The sequence below is a fragment of the Mya arenaria genome, chromosome 9 (genome assembly GCF_026914265.1).
Source record: "Mya arenaria isolate MELC-2E11 chromosome 9, ASM2691426v1".
Taxonomy (NCBI): domain Eukaryota; kingdom Metazoa; phylum Mollusca; class Bivalvia; order Myida; family Myidae; genus Mya; species Mya arenaria.
This window is the reverse complement of record NC_069130.1, coordinates 17,822,514-17,841,130: the sequence shown is the minus strand read 5'-3', so window position 1 is coordinate 17,841,130 and position 18,617 is coordinate 17,822,514. Positions and strand designations below refer to the sequence as shown.

General features: G+C 35.2%; 1 protein-coding gene across 1 annotated transcript in view; it reads right to left on the bottom strand.

The window, feature by feature from the left end:
* The window catches only part of LOC128246858 (ADP-ribosylation factor 1-like), a 15,223-nt gene extending 11,214 nt beyond the window's left edge, over positions 1-4,009 (bottom strand). The window contains exons 1-2 of the mRNA XM_052965352.1: positions 3,932-4,009; positions 745-821 (exon numbers count right to left, since the gene is read on the bottom strand). Of these exons, the coding sequence (XP_052821312.1) occupies positions 745-766 (22 nt within the window). The 5' untranslated portion in view covers positions 767-821; positions 3,932-4,009. The remainder of the gene's footprint in view (positions 1-744; positions 822-3,931) is intronic.
* Between the last annotated feature and the right edge of the window lie 14,608 nt (positions 4,010-18,617).

Below are 18,617 nucleotides of genomic sequence, written 5' to 3'. Positions count from 1 at the left end.
CTATATTGCTGTGGTCAGATGAATGCTTGGTTTGTTATATGCTAATTTGCTTTTATAAAATTTTAACCCGAAGATTTCTAGGTCCATTTGGTTCCACACGCCTTATGTTTATAGGAAAGAAATGTTATCTTCACGATTGTAATCAATCAATCAATCAATCAATCAATCAATCAATCAATCAATCAATCAATCAATCAATCAATCAAACGATCGATCGACCGACCGATCGATCAATCAATCAATCAATCAATCAATCAATCAATCATTTAATCAATCAATCAAAATCATTCAATCAATCAATATCAATTAATCAATCAATCAATCAATCAATCAATCAACAATCGTTACTGAATACACATATGATGAAAGGATATATGGTAGTTATCCGTTTATCCACTCCGACATTTATCCACCTGGACATACTACCCGGACCCTACACGTCGACTTTCTATTTACCGGAATTGTCGGCCTGATACATGTATCTTTATCATATTTTGAAATATGTTTGTCATAATAGCATGTGTATCCATAGCCATTTTGCCTTAATATATAAATAAGCTCTATAAAGATATGTAATAGTTGACATAAAGAACTACCATTGTACTACGAAACGAAACACCGTCGAATTTAATTGAAGTAAACAAACCGTTAAATATAACAGAATTTGCAAACTTTAGAATCACCATAAGTTAACCATTGGCACACAATATCAGGATAAGCGGGAAATAGACCTGCTAGCCTTACATTTAGTGGGAAGTTGTATCATCACCTTCTCCGTCTAAGGCTGCATACCAGGGTGGTCTTGCCTGCCCCGCCCAAACCTGAAACACAGAACATTGAATGAGAATGATATTGAGCTGAATATATAAGTCATGAAGTTTAAATACTTATAAACTGTATGAAGTGGGAACTCATGGTCTGCAGGTATCACACTTGGCTTTCAATCCAGGGGTCAAAAGTTCGATTCCCCTCCACACCACTAAAATACTAGTCGTTACAGTAAATGGGGATCCTGTGTGTATATCAGATGAATTTGAACTAACAAAGGCGGTATCTCAAATGATTTTGAACTTACACAGGTTGTATCTGAAATGGATTCGAACTAACAAAGGCTGTTTCTCAAATGAATTTGAACTAAGAAAGGCTGTATCTCAAATGAATTCGAACTACCAAAGGCTGTTTCTCAAATGAATTTGAACTAAGAAAGGCTGTATCTCAAATGAATTCGAACTACCAAAGGCTGTTTCTCAAATGACTTTGAACTTACAAAGGTGTATCTCAAATGAATTCGAATTAACAAAGGCTGTTTCTCAAATGAATTTGAACTTACAAAGGTTGTATCTCAAATGAATTCGAACTAACAAAGGCTGTTTCTCAAATGAATTTGAACTAAGAAAGGCTGTATCTCAAAATAATTCAAACTAGCAAAGGCTGTTTCTCAAATGAATCTGAATTAATAGGCTGTATCTTAAATGAATTCAAAATAATAATGGCTGTATCTCAAATAAATTTGAACAAACAACGACTGTAACCGAAATCACCAGTGCTTGTTGTAATTTAGCTCGCGTGAATAGTCTTCACCATTGCCTAACAATTTGGATACTTGTTGATGGGTGAACGGCTAGATATTTATAAACCGGTGTTCACTGGCCAATCCAGGGCATTGATGAACGAAATAGTCACAGCCATTGGTATGTGTGTGAGAAGTAATGTATGGTGCTTGATGTTTTTGGTGAATGGCTGTGTTGATGTGGAATGCAAACATACGTTTGACAGGAATCCCGCTTGTTAGTAGCGGGATTGTCCTTCGAGAACAGTCATGTCTCGGGCATTGCAATACATTTTACGGCAGACATTATCAACAAACCTACGACAAAAAACATTTCTCAGCAATTTATGGTGTGTCTAGTAAACAATCGAAATTATTAAAGATTTACTATGACGTCATATATAACGACGACAACGGCATACTACGTGGCCGTTCAACCATACACATATATTTAGGGTGTTACTAGTCAACAATCAAAATTACTAAAGTATTCCTATGACGTCATATATAGCGACGATAGCGGTAGACTCATTCGGAGCTCCTCGGCCATTTTTTTCAAAAACAACCTCGGATGTATTTGGGCGGTTTACATACTCAAAAAGTGATACGTTTAAGTCCGCTGCAAATAGGTCGCGTAGTAATCTTATTTAGCAGTTAAACTTTATGACTTAACTCTTGGAAATCTTAATTATTTTTGCAATAAAACACTTCACTGGCAATCAATTTAAACTGAGATCAATAAATACAACTCTTTAACACTACATTTAATTAATGATATTATTCAAATATTTACGAACTGCTTCAACTGATGTACCGGCATACATCCAAGGTTGTTTTCGATAGCATTTATAAAGGCTTCTGCTTTTATTACATGTTGTTTTGTTGTTAACTGTCTTCAAGTAATCAAATACATTAGTATGTAAACACAAACACAACATGTTACCATCTTACCTAGAACAATTAATTTCACCAAGCGTGCAAACATTTAGTAACAACGTGTACACTTTACGGAACTCAGAAATTTTTCAAACGTTACATAGAAGAACTCAAATTTATGCACAGTCTATAATTCCATCAGCACTGAGAATGTGGAACGATCTATTTTATATAGAAGGTGAAAATCCGCCTCAGATCATCATGCCCGAATGCGTAATACTTGCAGCAACTTAAATTCCGATCTTTACAATAATCATATCGCAATTTCCCCTAAATGTGTCTGTGGTACAGAAATTGAAGATGCTAAACACTTTCTTTTCAAATGTAGTCGGTTTACTGCACAACGGCGGCAATTATTTCTTCAAACAAGGCAATATCACCCGCTGAATACCAATACATTACTACACGGCTACAGTAATCTGAATGACGCACAGAATACATACATATTCCAAAAACAAACAAACATATATTGTTGCTACTAAAAGATTTAAAATAAATGGAGTTCAGTAGCCTACCTATCATTATTCTTGTAGTACTAGTTTACATGTATCTTCTCATTATATCTGGCCATCTCTCTTCTCTCTCTTCTCTCTCTCTCTCTCTCTCTCCTCTCTCTTATATTAATTAAATTAGGTAGTGATGTTCCGATGATAGATTATAATCGAAATTTGTTAAAAAGGTGAAATTCAAGCTATTGAATTTAATGTAGCGTATCAATGATTATGCTGTGTCCAAAGTAACGTGTGTATATCAAAACGTTAAAATTTTGTATGTACCGGGGAATTTGGGAAAACCAGAATATTTGTAATTCCGGACTGCAGTTTTTGTTCCATTGATAATCGGAACCAATTATCGAAAGTCAAACTGGAATCGATTATCGAAAATTAAACTGGAACCGTCAAACTGGAACCGATCGTCGAAAGTCAAACCGGAACCGATCGTCGAAAGTCAAACTGGAACCGATTATCCATAGTCAAACTGGAACCGATTATCGAAAGTCAAACTGGAACCGATTATCGAAAGTCAAACTAGAACCGATTATCCATAGTCAAACTGGAACCGATTATCGAAAGTCAAACTGGAACCGATTATCGAAAGTCAAACTAGAACCGATTATCGAAAGTCAAACCGGAACCGATCGTCGAAAGTCAAACTGGAACCGATTATCCATAGTCAAACTGGAACCGATTATCGAAAGTCAAACTGGAACCGATTATCGAAATCAAACTAGAAACGATTATCGAAAGTCAAAATGGAACCGATTATCGAAAGTCTAACATGAACGATTATCGAAAGTCAAACTAGAACCGATCTTCGAAAGTCAAAATGGAACCGATTCCCAACACTAAAATTGTTTTTTGAATCTTATATTTGCTATGATACATGAAACTTGTAAAAATACCGGTCCACAATCTTTTATAATGATTTAAAAACTGTGTTGCCTACCTAGCAGTAAAAGCTTGACGTCTTTATGTTGACGAATCTCGTCCAAAGATTCCCATCTTATCTGTCACTTTAGGCAGGTGTTGGAGTCTGTCACGAACACTTTAAATCATATAAGGACACTTTTCACTAATCCCATCAATTCACTTAACTGCTTCTGAAAAATAGAAACATATTTTTTGTTAAACGTTTTCATAGCTCAAAATGCATATTGCAAAACATTGATAATTTTCTCTGAGATATGATTAGGACTGAAGTTAGGTGTATAGCTTAATTATGTCAACCGATTAGAGTTAGCCGTCGTAGCTCAGTGGAGACGACGCTGAAACGCAATTAAGGCGACACGGGTTACATGATCATGCAGTGTTTTCTGCCCCTTTTTGGACCGAAAGTAGGCCCATTACCCTTGAACGGCATCTAATTTTCCCTGCCCGTTTCAGAATCATTCCGTGTTACATTATAAAAAGCCCTGATGATCCTTACATGTGTTACAAGTAAATGTCTCACCCTTCAACATAGAATTTAAAAAACAATATCGGCAGGCGAATCTATAACGACATTTCTTACAGAATACGTTGACTTCACTTTCTCTTACATAAAACACAGATCCATTTTTTAGCTGATATGCTTTTACCTAAATTAAGATAATCAATTTCGTCAATTAAAGATTGTTTGGTTTTGTTGTCAAGCGTGACGATTGAAGTATGTGTAGCAAATGACATCATTTTAATGGTTGATTTGTTTGTACGACTATATGTATAACATTTGATTGGTGCGCGCGCATGCATTTTTGAGTATATAAGGGCGACACATTCATTATTTTTGTTCATTTCACGATGACTTTTCAACTTGTCAACCCAGACCTACATGCTTTGTGTGAAACATTTATACGAAAGAAAAGAAACTTTGAAGGGGCTGGCCATCAACGAAAAAACATGTTCAATGTAACATGTCCTTTCACCGATATCGAAGGTTTTCGATTCACGTCGATCACGAACAGTCCATATGATTTTTTGGATTACATCCCAACAGCCCAGCATCTCTTTTTGACAGAACCTACCTTGGAAGCCTTTGAAAAATACATAGATGAAATATTCAAGAACGAACAAAGTGACTGGTCGTATTTCAACATTTTGAAGAAGCTTTCTCCAATGGATTTCAGCAAACTCACAGACACTCTGGAAAATACAAATCTGAGCAGAAGGGTAGACAAAGAGGTGCGAACGAGCATTCCAATTTGCATCATACCAGTAACCGAGTTCGCAGCCCTTGAAGACTACAGTAGGATTTATGGAGTTAAATCAAACAACCAATCTCTGGAGAGAACTCAGATCAGACTTCGCCTAAACACATATTTCGTCGCTCTGATAAGGACACTGAACTGTACAGAATCGGACATCATAGATGTTATGCATCGAAAAAAACATTTTACCCAGTAAAAATTTTCATCTTGTATGTACACAGAAAGAGCTAACATATGCATTCAGGAAGATTCAAACTAGTGGAATACTAAGTCGGATAGGAATTCGCCTTCAGGTTATAGAAAATAGTGGCATGGTTGTGAAGCCTTTGTTTGGATGTCTTCACTCAAACCTTTGCCAAGCACTTGAGTGTTTGTTTGCACTACACCCAATGTTTGCACAGTTCCAAGATGCGCTTACTCTGGAAACGCAACTTATAAATGACGGCAAAGGAATATTATCGAATGCTAAACCCAACAGAAAACGAAAGCATGTGGAAGCGCCACGAGATCAATCCAAACTACCAAAGAGATGGCGAAAAAATGCTATCACGCTAGAAACAGAAATTCCTGTTGAACAATCGGTGATTGAGATGTTAGCAAAAGATTCGTCGAATTCTGCGACTAAAACAAACATAAAGAAGGAGTGCGTGGAACATTGCGAAAATGACTCAAATGACAATGACATACAAGATTGTGGTACCCAGGAGAAGAAATGGCTAAATAACGCTACCTCGCTAAACACAGAAATTCCTCTTGAACAATCGGTAATTCAGATGTTAGCAGAGTATTCGTCGGATACTGCGAACCACACACACATAAAGAAGGAGTGCGTGGAACATTCCGAAAATGACTTAAACGACAATGACACACAATATTGTGGTAACCGGGATGATGACAACAAATGGTGGTTAGACTTATTTGATGAATCCTTAGACGGAAAATCAACTGTAGACATTCTTGCTATGGCAATTGAATTAACTTGCCCAGAGCTACTATTCGATAAGATTATTGTATTATTTTTGAAAAAATAAATGCTTGCAGAATTACTTTGTATCGTTACTTTTATTGACATTATGTTAGCCAGACACTTTAATCAAGAACGACACATTCCTATCGAAGATATGGTATATCACATATTTAGCGATTATACCTTACCTAAGGAAATTCAATCTTCTGAGATTGCCAATATCGTAAACGAACACGGTGATATGCGATATGAATTTCTGGTTGAAATGCGCCAGGAACACTTTGTACCCATAGAATTTACACCAACACATGTGAAATCCATCGAAATTACGCTTGACAGTGCGTTGACACAGAAAATTGTCAGAATCAAATTTCATAACGATGGATACGATTCAGATTTTCTCCTAGCTGAGGAATATGTTAGTGAGCGGGATCATTTACATAAGGGATACGCAAACAAGATATTTTTTTCCGATAGATGTACAGCTGACATGGCAGCCACAGCCTATTATTCGGTAATCAAACTCGACTTCCTTACAAAATTCAGCGTCTTCTCAAGATTGAAAATTGCCCAACATTTACTGCAGCGGTTTGGAAGTGAACTCTACCCTACAAATATGGTACACTTTTTAGATCGACGAATACAGGACATTCATGAACAAGCACTTCTTGCGATAAAATCTCAGAGAGATAATTTGTATAGATCTGATCAATCAAACAGACTTCTAAAGTGTGCTGAATTGAACACAGTTATAAAAGATATTGCAAATGATACATGGACTTACCGAGATTGCTACATTGATACTTCGAAACACCAATTATGTGTTTTATTTCAATCAAAATATGGACTACAAACCTACACGACCAACCGCTTCTGCAAGGATGGTTTTTGTTGCAATAGTAACATCAATTACAAAGGACTCAAGCTACATTTTTGACTGAGGAGTTGTTGGGTGAATTATGTGTTTTACTTTTTTATGAATAAAATGTTTGTACATCGTGTATGCAGTGTGTTGTAAATGCTTTGTCTCAAAACATATTAACCATTCTCTCAGTTTTGATTTACAAATGATAGAGCACAACACGAACACAGTGCTTAAAATTATGATTTATTTGACAACTTTTCAATTTTTTCAAAATTTTTGACTTTGGATTTTCACCATAGCGCATTCGTTTTTTAGCTATATACTTACCAAAGCGCATTTGCGTTTAAGCGATGTAGTTTTTTCACGCTGAGTACCCCCCTTATGAAACTTTTTTTTACATTGAATTTAGAACGATTTATTTGAATCTCAAAATTAAGCACACAAAGTGACGATGTACAAATATTTTGGGATGACGAGATTTTGGCTCGCTCGCCCGACCAAACTAAAAGACTTATAGATATACTTTAAGTCTTTCAGTTGGGCTGGGCGAGGTAACCAAAAAGCTCGTCACCCTAAATTATTTGTACATCGTCACCTGGTTTGCTTAAATTTGTGAGTCGATTTGTCATAAAAAGAGTAAAATGTATGATAAGATGCTTAGCATCTTCAAATAATTTGACATTCATCTTTTGGTTTGACAAATAATAAGAGTGAAATGTATGATAAATTGCTTAGCATCTTCAAATAATTTGACGTTCATCTTTTGGTTTGACAAATAATAGAGTGAAATGTATGAGAAATGCTAAATGTCATGAATCGATTTGACACTTAGCATTTGGTTTGACAAATGAAAAAATGATTTATTCATTCGCGACGATTTCTTAATTTTCACAAATGAATGGTATCTCATTCTATTTTCTGTCAAATAAACCTTAATGATCTGCATGTTTTTTCCAGGAGATGAAAATTTCATGAAATGCAAAATGTTCATATTCAATTTACATTCTCAAAGAATTTACTCATTGTGTCAATGTCAATGAAACTGGCGTTCACACAAGATTTGAAAACAAGTAAAATCGTCATATTGCTTTCATTCATTTGATGTTTTTATGAAGAATTTGCATGTTTTTTCTATGAGATGAAAATTTCATGAAATGCAAAATGTTCATATTCCATTTTTATTTTCAAAGATTTGACTCATTGTGTCAAGTCCATGAAACTGGCGTTCACACAAGATTTGAAAACAAATAAAATCTTCATATTGATAATTATGAGACAATCTGTGGCTATTTGGCATGACAAAAAATAAAGTGAAACATCAATGAGTTGTGATGGTTTACATTTGGACATTTTTTCAAGTTGATCTACAAATGGACGAATACTCTATTCATATTGGATGATTTACTTGCAGTGTGTTGTAAATACTTAGTCTCAAAACATATTAACCATTCTCTCAGTTTTGATTTACAAATGATAGAGCACAACACGAACACAGTGCTTAAAATTATGATTTATTTGACAACTTTTCAATTTTTCAAAATTTTTGACTTTGGATTTTCACCATAGCGCATTCGTTTTTTAGCTATATACTTACCAAAGCGCATTTGCGTTTAAGCGATGTAGTTTTTTCACGCTGAGTACCCCCCTTATGAAACTTTTTTTTACATTGAATTTAGAACGATTTATTTGAATCTCAAAATTAAGCACACAAAGTGACGATGTACAAATATTTTGGGATGACGAGATTTTGGCTCGCTCGCCCGACCAAACTAAAAGACTTATAGATATACTTTAAGTCTTTCAGTTGGGCTGGGCGAGGTAACCAAAAAGCTCGTCACCCTAAATTATTTGTACATCGTCACCTGGTTTGCTTAAATTTGTGAGTCGATTTGTCATAATAAGAGTGAAATGTATGATAAACTGCTTAGCATCTTCAAATAATTTGACGTTCATCTTTTGGTTTGACAAATAATAGAGTGAAATGTATGAGAAATGCTAAATGTCATGAATCGATTTAACACTTAGCATTTGGTTTGACAAATAATAAAGTGAACTGTTTGATAAATGCTCAGTATCATGAATCGCTTTGATATTCATCAATTCGTTTTATTAATGAAAAAAATGATTTATTCATTCGCGACGATTTCTTAATTTTCACAAATGAATAGTATCTCATTCTATTTTTCTGTCAGATAAACCTTAATGATCTGCATGTTTTTTCAAGGAGATGAAAATTTCATGAAATGCAAAATGTTCATATTCCATTTTTATTCTCAAAGATTTTACTCATTGTGTCAAGTCAATGAAACTGGCGTTCACACAAGATTTAAAAACAAGTAACATTGTCATATTGCTTTCAGTCCTTTGATTTTTTTTATGTGCTGAAAATTTCATGAAATACAAAATGTTCATGTTCAATTTTTATTTTCAAAGATTTTACTCATTGTATCAAGTCCATGAAACTGGCGTTCACAAAAGATTTGAAAACAAATAAAATCTTCATATTGATAATGATGAGACAATCTGTGGCTATTTGGCATGACAAAAAATAAAGTGAAACATCAATGAGTTGTGATGGTTTACATTTGGACATTTTTTCAAGTTGATCTACAAATGGACGAATACTCTATTCATATTGGATGATGTACTTTTGATTTACAAAAGATAGAGCAGTACACTAACAATGTGCTTAAAATTATGATTTATTTGACAACTTTTCAATTTTTTCAAAATTTTTGACTTTGGATTTTCACCATAGCGCATTCGTTTTTTAGCTATATACTTACCAAAGCGCATTTGCGTTTAAGCGATGTAGTTTTTTCACGCTGAGTACCCCCCTTATGAAACTTTTTTTTACATTGAATTTAGAACGATTTATTTGAATCTCAAAATTAAGCACACAAAGTGACGATGTACAAATATTTTGTGATGACGAGATTTTGGCTCGCTCGCCCGACCAAACTAAAAGACTTATAGATATACTTTAAGTCTTTCAGTTGGGCTGGGCGAGGTAACCAAAAAGCTCGTCACCCTAAATTATTTGTACATCGTCACCTGGTTTGCTTAAATTTGTGAGTCGATTTGTCATAATAAGAGTGAAATGTATGATAAGATGCTTAGCATCTTCAAATAATTTGACATTCATCTTTTGGTTTGACAAATAAAATGAGTAAAATTTATGATAAACTGTTTAGCATCTGTAAATAATTTGACATTCAATTTTTGGTTTGACAAATAATAGAGTGAAATGTATGAGAAATGCTAAATGTCATGAATCGATTTGACACTTAGCATTTGGTTTGACAAATAATAAAGTGAAATGTTTGATAAATGCTCAGTATCATGAATCGCTTTGATATTCATCATTTTTTTTTACTTGTGAAAAAAAATGATTTATTCATTTGCGACGATTTCTAAATTTTCACAAATGAATAGTATCTCATTCTATTTTTCTGTCAATTAAACCTAAAGTGTTAAATGGAACAAAAAAATAATGCAAAAGTGTTATCATTCAAACTTTTATTATCGAACTTATGAGTCTATACACATACACATACACATGTTTAATATTTCAGTAACGTTTTTGCTCACTACAAATGCGCGATCCTATTTTTCAAAACATTTCAAGTTTGTTTCAATTTTTTCAATTGATCGAATAGAATTCTTGTACTTTAAGTTAAATTTTTTCATCCAATCAAACACTGATTTGCTGTCGAATAAACGAGATTTATCTTGCAAAATTTGGCTATGTTTTGTTATTGATTCTAATTCTTGTTTTAACGACGAAATGTCTGTGTGAATATCACTTGAGCTAGTTTGAATATCACATGAGCTAGCTGTACTTTTTGCACATTCGGGAAACATCGCCAAAAGTCCATTCTGTACAAATTGATTGTTCCAGCAGATTGTTCTGACATATCTTGTCAAAATATCTGTGTCAGGACTCATATCTTCCAGTTTTAACCGCATCCACAAATTGTTCGCTTTAACGAGCGCATGTTTCAATTCATTAACCAGAGCACAAGCCAAATCCTGCAAAGTTCGATTAGTGTCTATCTTTATTTTCGTCTCATAGGGTATTTTTTTGTTAATTTTTTTATTCATTTCTGAACCTAGTGACTGTGGCATGTTAAGTACATCATTTGACTTCTGAGTGGTAATTTCGCTGATTCCAAATGAGCTTTGAATGGTGCTTATGATTTGTTCTGCCTTTTGCTGCCTTTGTACCATAGCCTTTAGGATCAAGAACACCTCTTTGTCATCTCCAAACTTTGAGTAAAGGCAAACGAGCCTACTTCCAAAGTCTATTATTGACGAGATATCGTTGGCTATTGTCGAAACCATAGTATTCTTGTCAAAGTTGCAAAACTCCACAAGACTGAACTGTTTATCTGTTTTATGTTCCGCGAATCTGCAATGTCTCAAAAGCATCTCCAGTGATTCATTTTGACATTCACTGAGTTCCTTGGCAGGATTCCGCAGCTCAGGATACCCAAATGTTTCTTCATCAAGTTTTTTACAAAACTGATTACATTTGAGTTTTGTCTCTTCATTTCTTTCGAGAACCTCTGGCAGAAGAGAAAAGAAATCAATTTTACTTTTCGGTATTCTTTTTGTTTTTTTGTTCATTGCTATATTGAAATTGATACTAAACATTCTCATATTTATATTACTTATACTAACATAGTGTACAAAAATAATGCGGAATCAAGTCCATGAAACTGGCGTTCACACAAGATTTGAAAACAAATAAAATCTTCATATTGATAATTATGAGACAATCTGTAGCTATTTGGCATGACAAAAAATAAAGTGAAACATCAATGAGTTGTGATGGTTTACATTTGGACATTTTTTCAAGTTGATCTACAAATGGACGAATACTCTATTCATATTGGATGATTTACTTGCAGTGTGTTGTAAATACTTAGTCTCAAAACATATTAACCATTCTCTCAGTTTTGATTTACAAATGATAGAGCACAACACAAACACAGTGCTTAAAATTATGATTTATTTGACAACTTTTCAAATTTTTCAAAATTTTTGACTTTGGATTTTCACCATAGCGCATTCGTTTTTTAGCTATATACTTACCAAAGCGCATTTGCGTTTAAGCGATGTAGTTTTTTCACGCTGAGTACCCCCCTTATGAAACTTTTTTTTACATTGAATTTAGAACGATTTATTTGAATCTCAAAATTAAGCACACAAAGTGACGATGTACAAATATTTTGGGATGACGAGATTTTGGCTCGCTCGCCCGACCAAACTAAAAGACTTATAGATATACTTTAAGTCTTTCAGTTGGGCTGGGCGAGGTAACCAAAAAGCTCGTCACTCTAAATTATTTGTACATCGTCACCTGGTTTGCTTAAATTTGTGAGTCGATTTGTCATAAAAAGAGTAAAATGTATGATAAGATGCTTAGCATCTTCAAATAATTTGACGTTCATCTTTTGGTTTGACAAATAATAATAGTGAAATGTATGATAAACTGCTTAGCATCTGTAAATAATTTGACATTCATCTTTTGTTTTGACAAATAATAGAGTGAAATGTATGACAAATGCTCAGTATCATGAATCGATTTGTCACTTAGTATTTGGTTAGACAATAAATAAAGAGCAATAAATGATATATGTTCAGTGTCATTATTCGATTTTACATTCATCATTTGGAATGTCAAATAATAGAGTGAAATGTATGACAAATGCTAAAGTGTCACATTGGTGTGAAATAAATTATGATATGAATTATGTTTGTTTTTTCAAAAAGTATTTAACAGAAATGGTATGTAAGGTTAGTGCAATTGCTTTTGATTGTCAATTGTAATCAGAATGACACAAAAAAGAGGATATTGCTTTACAATGAACGATTACAACGAAGATGATTTAAAAAAACTAAAAGATATTAAATGTAAATATATCATCATTTGCAAAGTAATTGGAGATAATGAAGTACGGTTACGAGGTTATATTTACTACCAGGGAAGCGGAAAAACCTTCACTGGCGTCAAAAGAGATGTAGGAGATAAAGCACATATCGAACCAGCGGAGGAAACACCAGTGAAGAGCAAAATGCATTGTAGCAATGGAGGATTAGTGATATTTGAAAATAGTAAATTACCTCAAAGGGAAAAGAGACAAAATGAAGTTCGCACGTCCGAGGTGAAAACAAATGTAAAATCGTTGAAGCCTAAGTTCGATGATGATAAATATGTGTGTGCTACCAAAGCTAAACAAGACTTTTTCCTTTCTGTGACAGACCTTTTAAAAGTACCATTCGTCAAGTTCGCGACACAAAAACTATACAATCGAGATGATATACAGGGAATAGTGAGTAAGAAATATGGTTCTGATGACCCGACCGAGATCTTGAAAATATTAAAGCATAAACGAGAAAAACGCATCGCTATCCGCCAAGCTAAATCACAACAGAGACAAGAACAGAGACATTCACATCTGAGATATCTTTTATCTCAGAGTGGCCTCGAGCTCCGAGACGACAGTACTCTCTGTCAGAGGTATATCAGAGGGGAAATCAAAGAACAAACTCCAGAATGGATTGTCAATCGTATGTGTCAATTGAAGTATCTGTACCAATATCTCGATATGAAAAAAGCATATAAAGAATCACGGAAGCTTAAGGCTGAACAACCTGACTATCCTCAATCAATCAGTCAACTCGCAGAGCACATTGCTCTACGCAAAGTAGGAGGTTCATACCCTGATAAATTTCCATGGCTTTGATATTATTCACAAATTTGTTGTTTTTTCCATTGTTTGTGATTTTCAAACATAATAAACCAATAAACCTGATATTTCGGTTTTGTCTCATTATCAGATGATGAAGAGAGAAAAATAACACTATATATATATGGCTATAAACAGAACGTATCATTTGTTACAATGGAGTATTCTTTCAAACAAGTATCGATTCCAAAACATCAAGAATATGATAATTTCACTGCTCGATTAGCAACATATAGTGCTTGGTCGATCGATTTCATTGATCCAGTTGACTTGGCAAAAGCAGGATTGTTTTTTACCGGTTTTCGTGATGAAGTAACTTGTTATTTTTGCGGAAATCATTTACACTCGTGGGAGCGAGGAGAAGTCCCAGAAAATGAACATGCACGTTTTTTCCCCAATTGTAAGTTAACACATAACATGGAATCTGAAGATCTTATTAACGAAGAAGATGACGATGCATATGATCCTGATCCCTTTTACAGACAATTTTTCAGCGAGTCAGCACGACTCGAAACGTATAGAGATTGGAAATCTGTGATAAGTCAAGAAGAGTTGGCAAAAAATGGATTTATTTACCAACACACTGGGGATCGCGTTCAGTGTGTGTTTTGTCGAAAATGTTTTTCTGACTGGAAGCCAGAAGACCGAATCCCAAATGTTCATTATCGTTTCAGCCCAGAATGTCCCTTTGCTGCTGGATTTGAAACAAGAAATGTACCTCTGGTATGCATTTCAGAACAACAAAATATTGACAAAATCCTACTTGAATTTGGGTTTCGCATCGAGGAAATTAGTAACGCCAAACTGGTCTTTCGCAGAACATACGGCAGTGAAAAGAGTTATGAAATCAATGACATTTGTAACATTTTGCTCGAAACGAATGTAAAGCACGGACCATCTGAAAACCATGAACAAGACACAAACCTTGATGAACGAAGACAGTGCAAAATTTGTTTTGACGGTCTCGTAGACATGGTACTTTTGCCTTGTGGGCATCTGTTTTGCTGCAGAGTGTGTGCCAACATCCTGTCAAATTGTTCCATATGTCGGAAGAAAATCACAGGCAGAGTACAGGCTCTATTGTGATGACATTAAATGGCTACATCGGATGGGACCAAACCACAGTCAACTGCGCGTTTACACAGAGCAAACTGGGAAGTTTTGTTTTGATGTTTGAAAAATGAAAATGGAAATGGAATGGACTTGGGGAAATAGGCTGATAGAAAAGGCCCCCCCCCCCTTGTTGAAAATCCCCCCCCCCCTTATTTTCACCCCCGTTTTCTGTATTCCATTATTTGTGGTGGCTACAAAGAACTCATGCACACATACAAACACACAAACATACACTATGACAGCCGATACAGCCGATACAGATCCAAACATGTCAAACATGTCAAACATGTCAAACACGTCAAACTATTCGTATGATAAGAGATTCGGAAAACGTTTTCGATGTTGTGAGTGGTGTGGTGGATACAGTAACATTGACTATCTCCTACTCGTTATGAAAAACTGTGTGTTCGAACATTCCGCGTGTCCAAGCTGTTTCGATAAATACAACGGCGTTTGTCCTGCTTGTTGGTTGAGCCATCCAGTAGCGTTAAAACACATTAAAGAAAGGAAACGATACTACAAGAAATTGGGTATCTCAGAAGGAAAAGATTATCTGACTAGAATCAAGCAAAGCGCAAGAAAACAGTTTAAGCGCTACTGGATGTTGAGATATGCATTATTTTAGGGCCACGGTTTTGAATATATCTTGCTGAAATCAACAAATGTCAAACAAAACGCATAATGACAAGCAATTGTATTGAGAACTGCCAGTGTGACGACTGTAAGTTTTTCAGATTGAATTATTATGACTGTATCCTTTTCAGATTGAATTATTATGACTGTATCGATAACTGCCAGTGCGACGACTGTAAATTGTACAGACAGAAGATGGATTTGAATGATTCCAATGCCATGAACTGTGAGATGGATGAGCTGGCTAACACCGTAAAAACACAGAAATCAGACAACAGCAATACCTTACCGCAACAAACCGAATCGATGAGTGTTGATATGTTGGATAAGGAAATGTTCATGAATTATTATGAAATGTTCAAACCGCAGATGGATTTAAACGATTCCAGTTCCAATGCGGGAATGAAAAGAAAAGTGGAAAATGGTGAGATGGATAACATTGTAAAAAGACAGAAAATAGAATACAGCAATACCTCCCCCCAGCAAACCGAATCGATGAGAGTTGGTATGTTTGACAAGGACAATGACTGTATGGATCTTGTTTGATATTTATGCAAAAAGCTACAATGTGCTTCTATTTGAAATAAATGAACATAAAACCAATATGAAAGTTTTGACGATGAATAATATCGATGAATTATTTTTTTGCTATTATAAGGTCTCCAAATTGTGCACTGGTTACAAACAATCTACAATCTACAACATGTCAAGCAAATCATCTCCTCAGCACTACTCAACTGAAGACGAAAAACTAACAAGCAATGGCAGAAGACTATTTGCGAGATGCGGCAGAGTCTTGTATGGATGTGAGCATGGATGAGAAAGAATTCAGCGCAGTAAAAGTAAAAGCAGACGTTCTTACTCCACCTGCTAGCCCGATAAGGAAGAGGTTCAAGGCATGGGAAGGAAAAGATGAAGCTACAGCTGTTGTCCTTTCAGATGATGACGATATCGAGGATGGGAATTTTAGCGATGATCTTGAAAATTCTTCGCCGGCTTCCCCTTTGGATCATGATAAAGTTGCGAAAATACTTGAACAAATATACACTATTCAGGAGTCAAAATATGAGGCAGACCAGATCAGGAGGTGCGTTGAAATGTACAGAGAGATCAAGTATTGTGAGACGGAAGAAGCGAGGACAGCACTGAGACACAGTTCAAACGATTATGCTGAACCTGAGATTCTAGACGATTTTCTGTTGAAGCACATAGGCTATATGTGGGAAACGATAAAACCAGTACTTATGAACAATGAACCTGGGGACTCTGAGTATCAGGACTTTGGAGACATTTAGTGTGTTATGATGTTTCAAGTTTTTGTAGATAACGATTCAATTGTAAAATAAACATGAAAAAATGAAATATTCTTTGTCTTGTGTTTTCGTAAATGTGTAAAACGCAGCAAATATAGACAATAGTTTATTGTGTCACCAACGGTTAAGACTTGCCATGTTACTGTTGTCAAAACATTTGAATTACATAAACTGAATGAAATTGACTTGACACTATATTAGTGAAATATTTTTGAACCTCTTTAAATAAAGTATGGCTCACAACAACGGTAAAAAAAACTCAAAATGTATTTCGTATGATAAGAGACTCGGAAAACGTTTCAGAGCTTGTCATTGGTGCGGTGGCTACAGTAACATTGACTATCGCTTGCTCGTTATGAAACAATGTGCATTCGAACATTCCGCGTGTCCAAGCTGTTTTGATAAATACAACGGCTTTTGTCCCGCTTGTTGGATAAACCACCCGGCACGAAAAATGAATAGAAGAAACATTAAACGTTACTACAAAAGATTGGGTAACTCAGAAGGAAAAGATTATCTGGCCAGAATCAAGCAAAGCGCAAGAGAACAGTTTAAGCAAAACGTACTGAGATTTGCGTTTCTAAGACTTAGGATAACAAAATATTAACATAAAAAACGAATGCTTTGAAATTGCTTTTTATTGAACTTCGTAATATTCACTTGTAAGTGGCAGAAGTAAAGTAATTCATGAAAAATCTTGAGTGTTTTCGTTGAATAGTTCCATACAGGCAGCTTCGTCTAAGGATTGCAGGTTGTCTGTTTGAGATTTCAAGCGCAAAACTTCGTCTTCCAATGCCGTGTTATTTTGCTTAAGCTGATTGTTTTCCGCAGTCAGCTGTGACAGATTCAATGTCAAGCGTGTAACTTCGTCCTGCAATAGTTGACTATCGTCCGTATTCGAGTTGTGCACATGAGTTTGCTTATACCGATCGTTCTCTCTGATCAACCTGAACACCTTTTGCTGTAGTGCGCCACATTTCTTGCGATACTCGGTCGTTTCCAGTTTGTTTTGCAGAAATGTTTTTTCGATATTGTCAAGTATCGAGACGATTTCTTTGAACGTAGACTCGTGCTTGTTATCACCCATACATAGTCTCGCTACGAAGCCGGTAATTTGTAAATTAAGGTTGCTTATGTCCGTCATATTTCTATTGTGAGCGAGTTCAATGTCAGTTTTATTTTCGATTTATATCATGGAATGCGATTTACTAGTGAATTATTTTTATTCTATTATAAGGGCTTGAAAATTTGTTACTTGTCATACACATTCTCAAACAATTATGTCCAGTCAAGCATCGACACAGCAAACAACGCCTTGTGAGAATACACAGTGAAAACGAGCAAAAAAGCGAATCTTCTTCTCAGCAACCCATGGAATGATATCAATGAATATGAAAAAATGATGGAGATGGCAGAAGATTATTTGCGAGATGCTGAAGAACAAAAATCGAGCGAAATCGAATCCATGCAAGATTGACAACCCAGACGGGGCAGCTTGTTATATGAGAAATTGCTGCGTTTGTGACGGATACTGTTATGATAGTGATAATTTTGAAGACATTGAGAACGTAGACGAGGAAGTAAAAATTGACGAAATTGAACCAAGCATTCAAGTAAATCAATTTCAGTTCACCGAACGACACAAGGAAAAACTAATAAAAGCTATTGATATTTTCTCTGAAGGAAGATTAACGAGAAAACGGAACACTCGCCACCTGAAACATTTGCAAACAACTCCTATTCAGACAAGTGGAACAAGAGATGTTTACAACTGGGTATCAGGATTGAAATTTTGCGCTA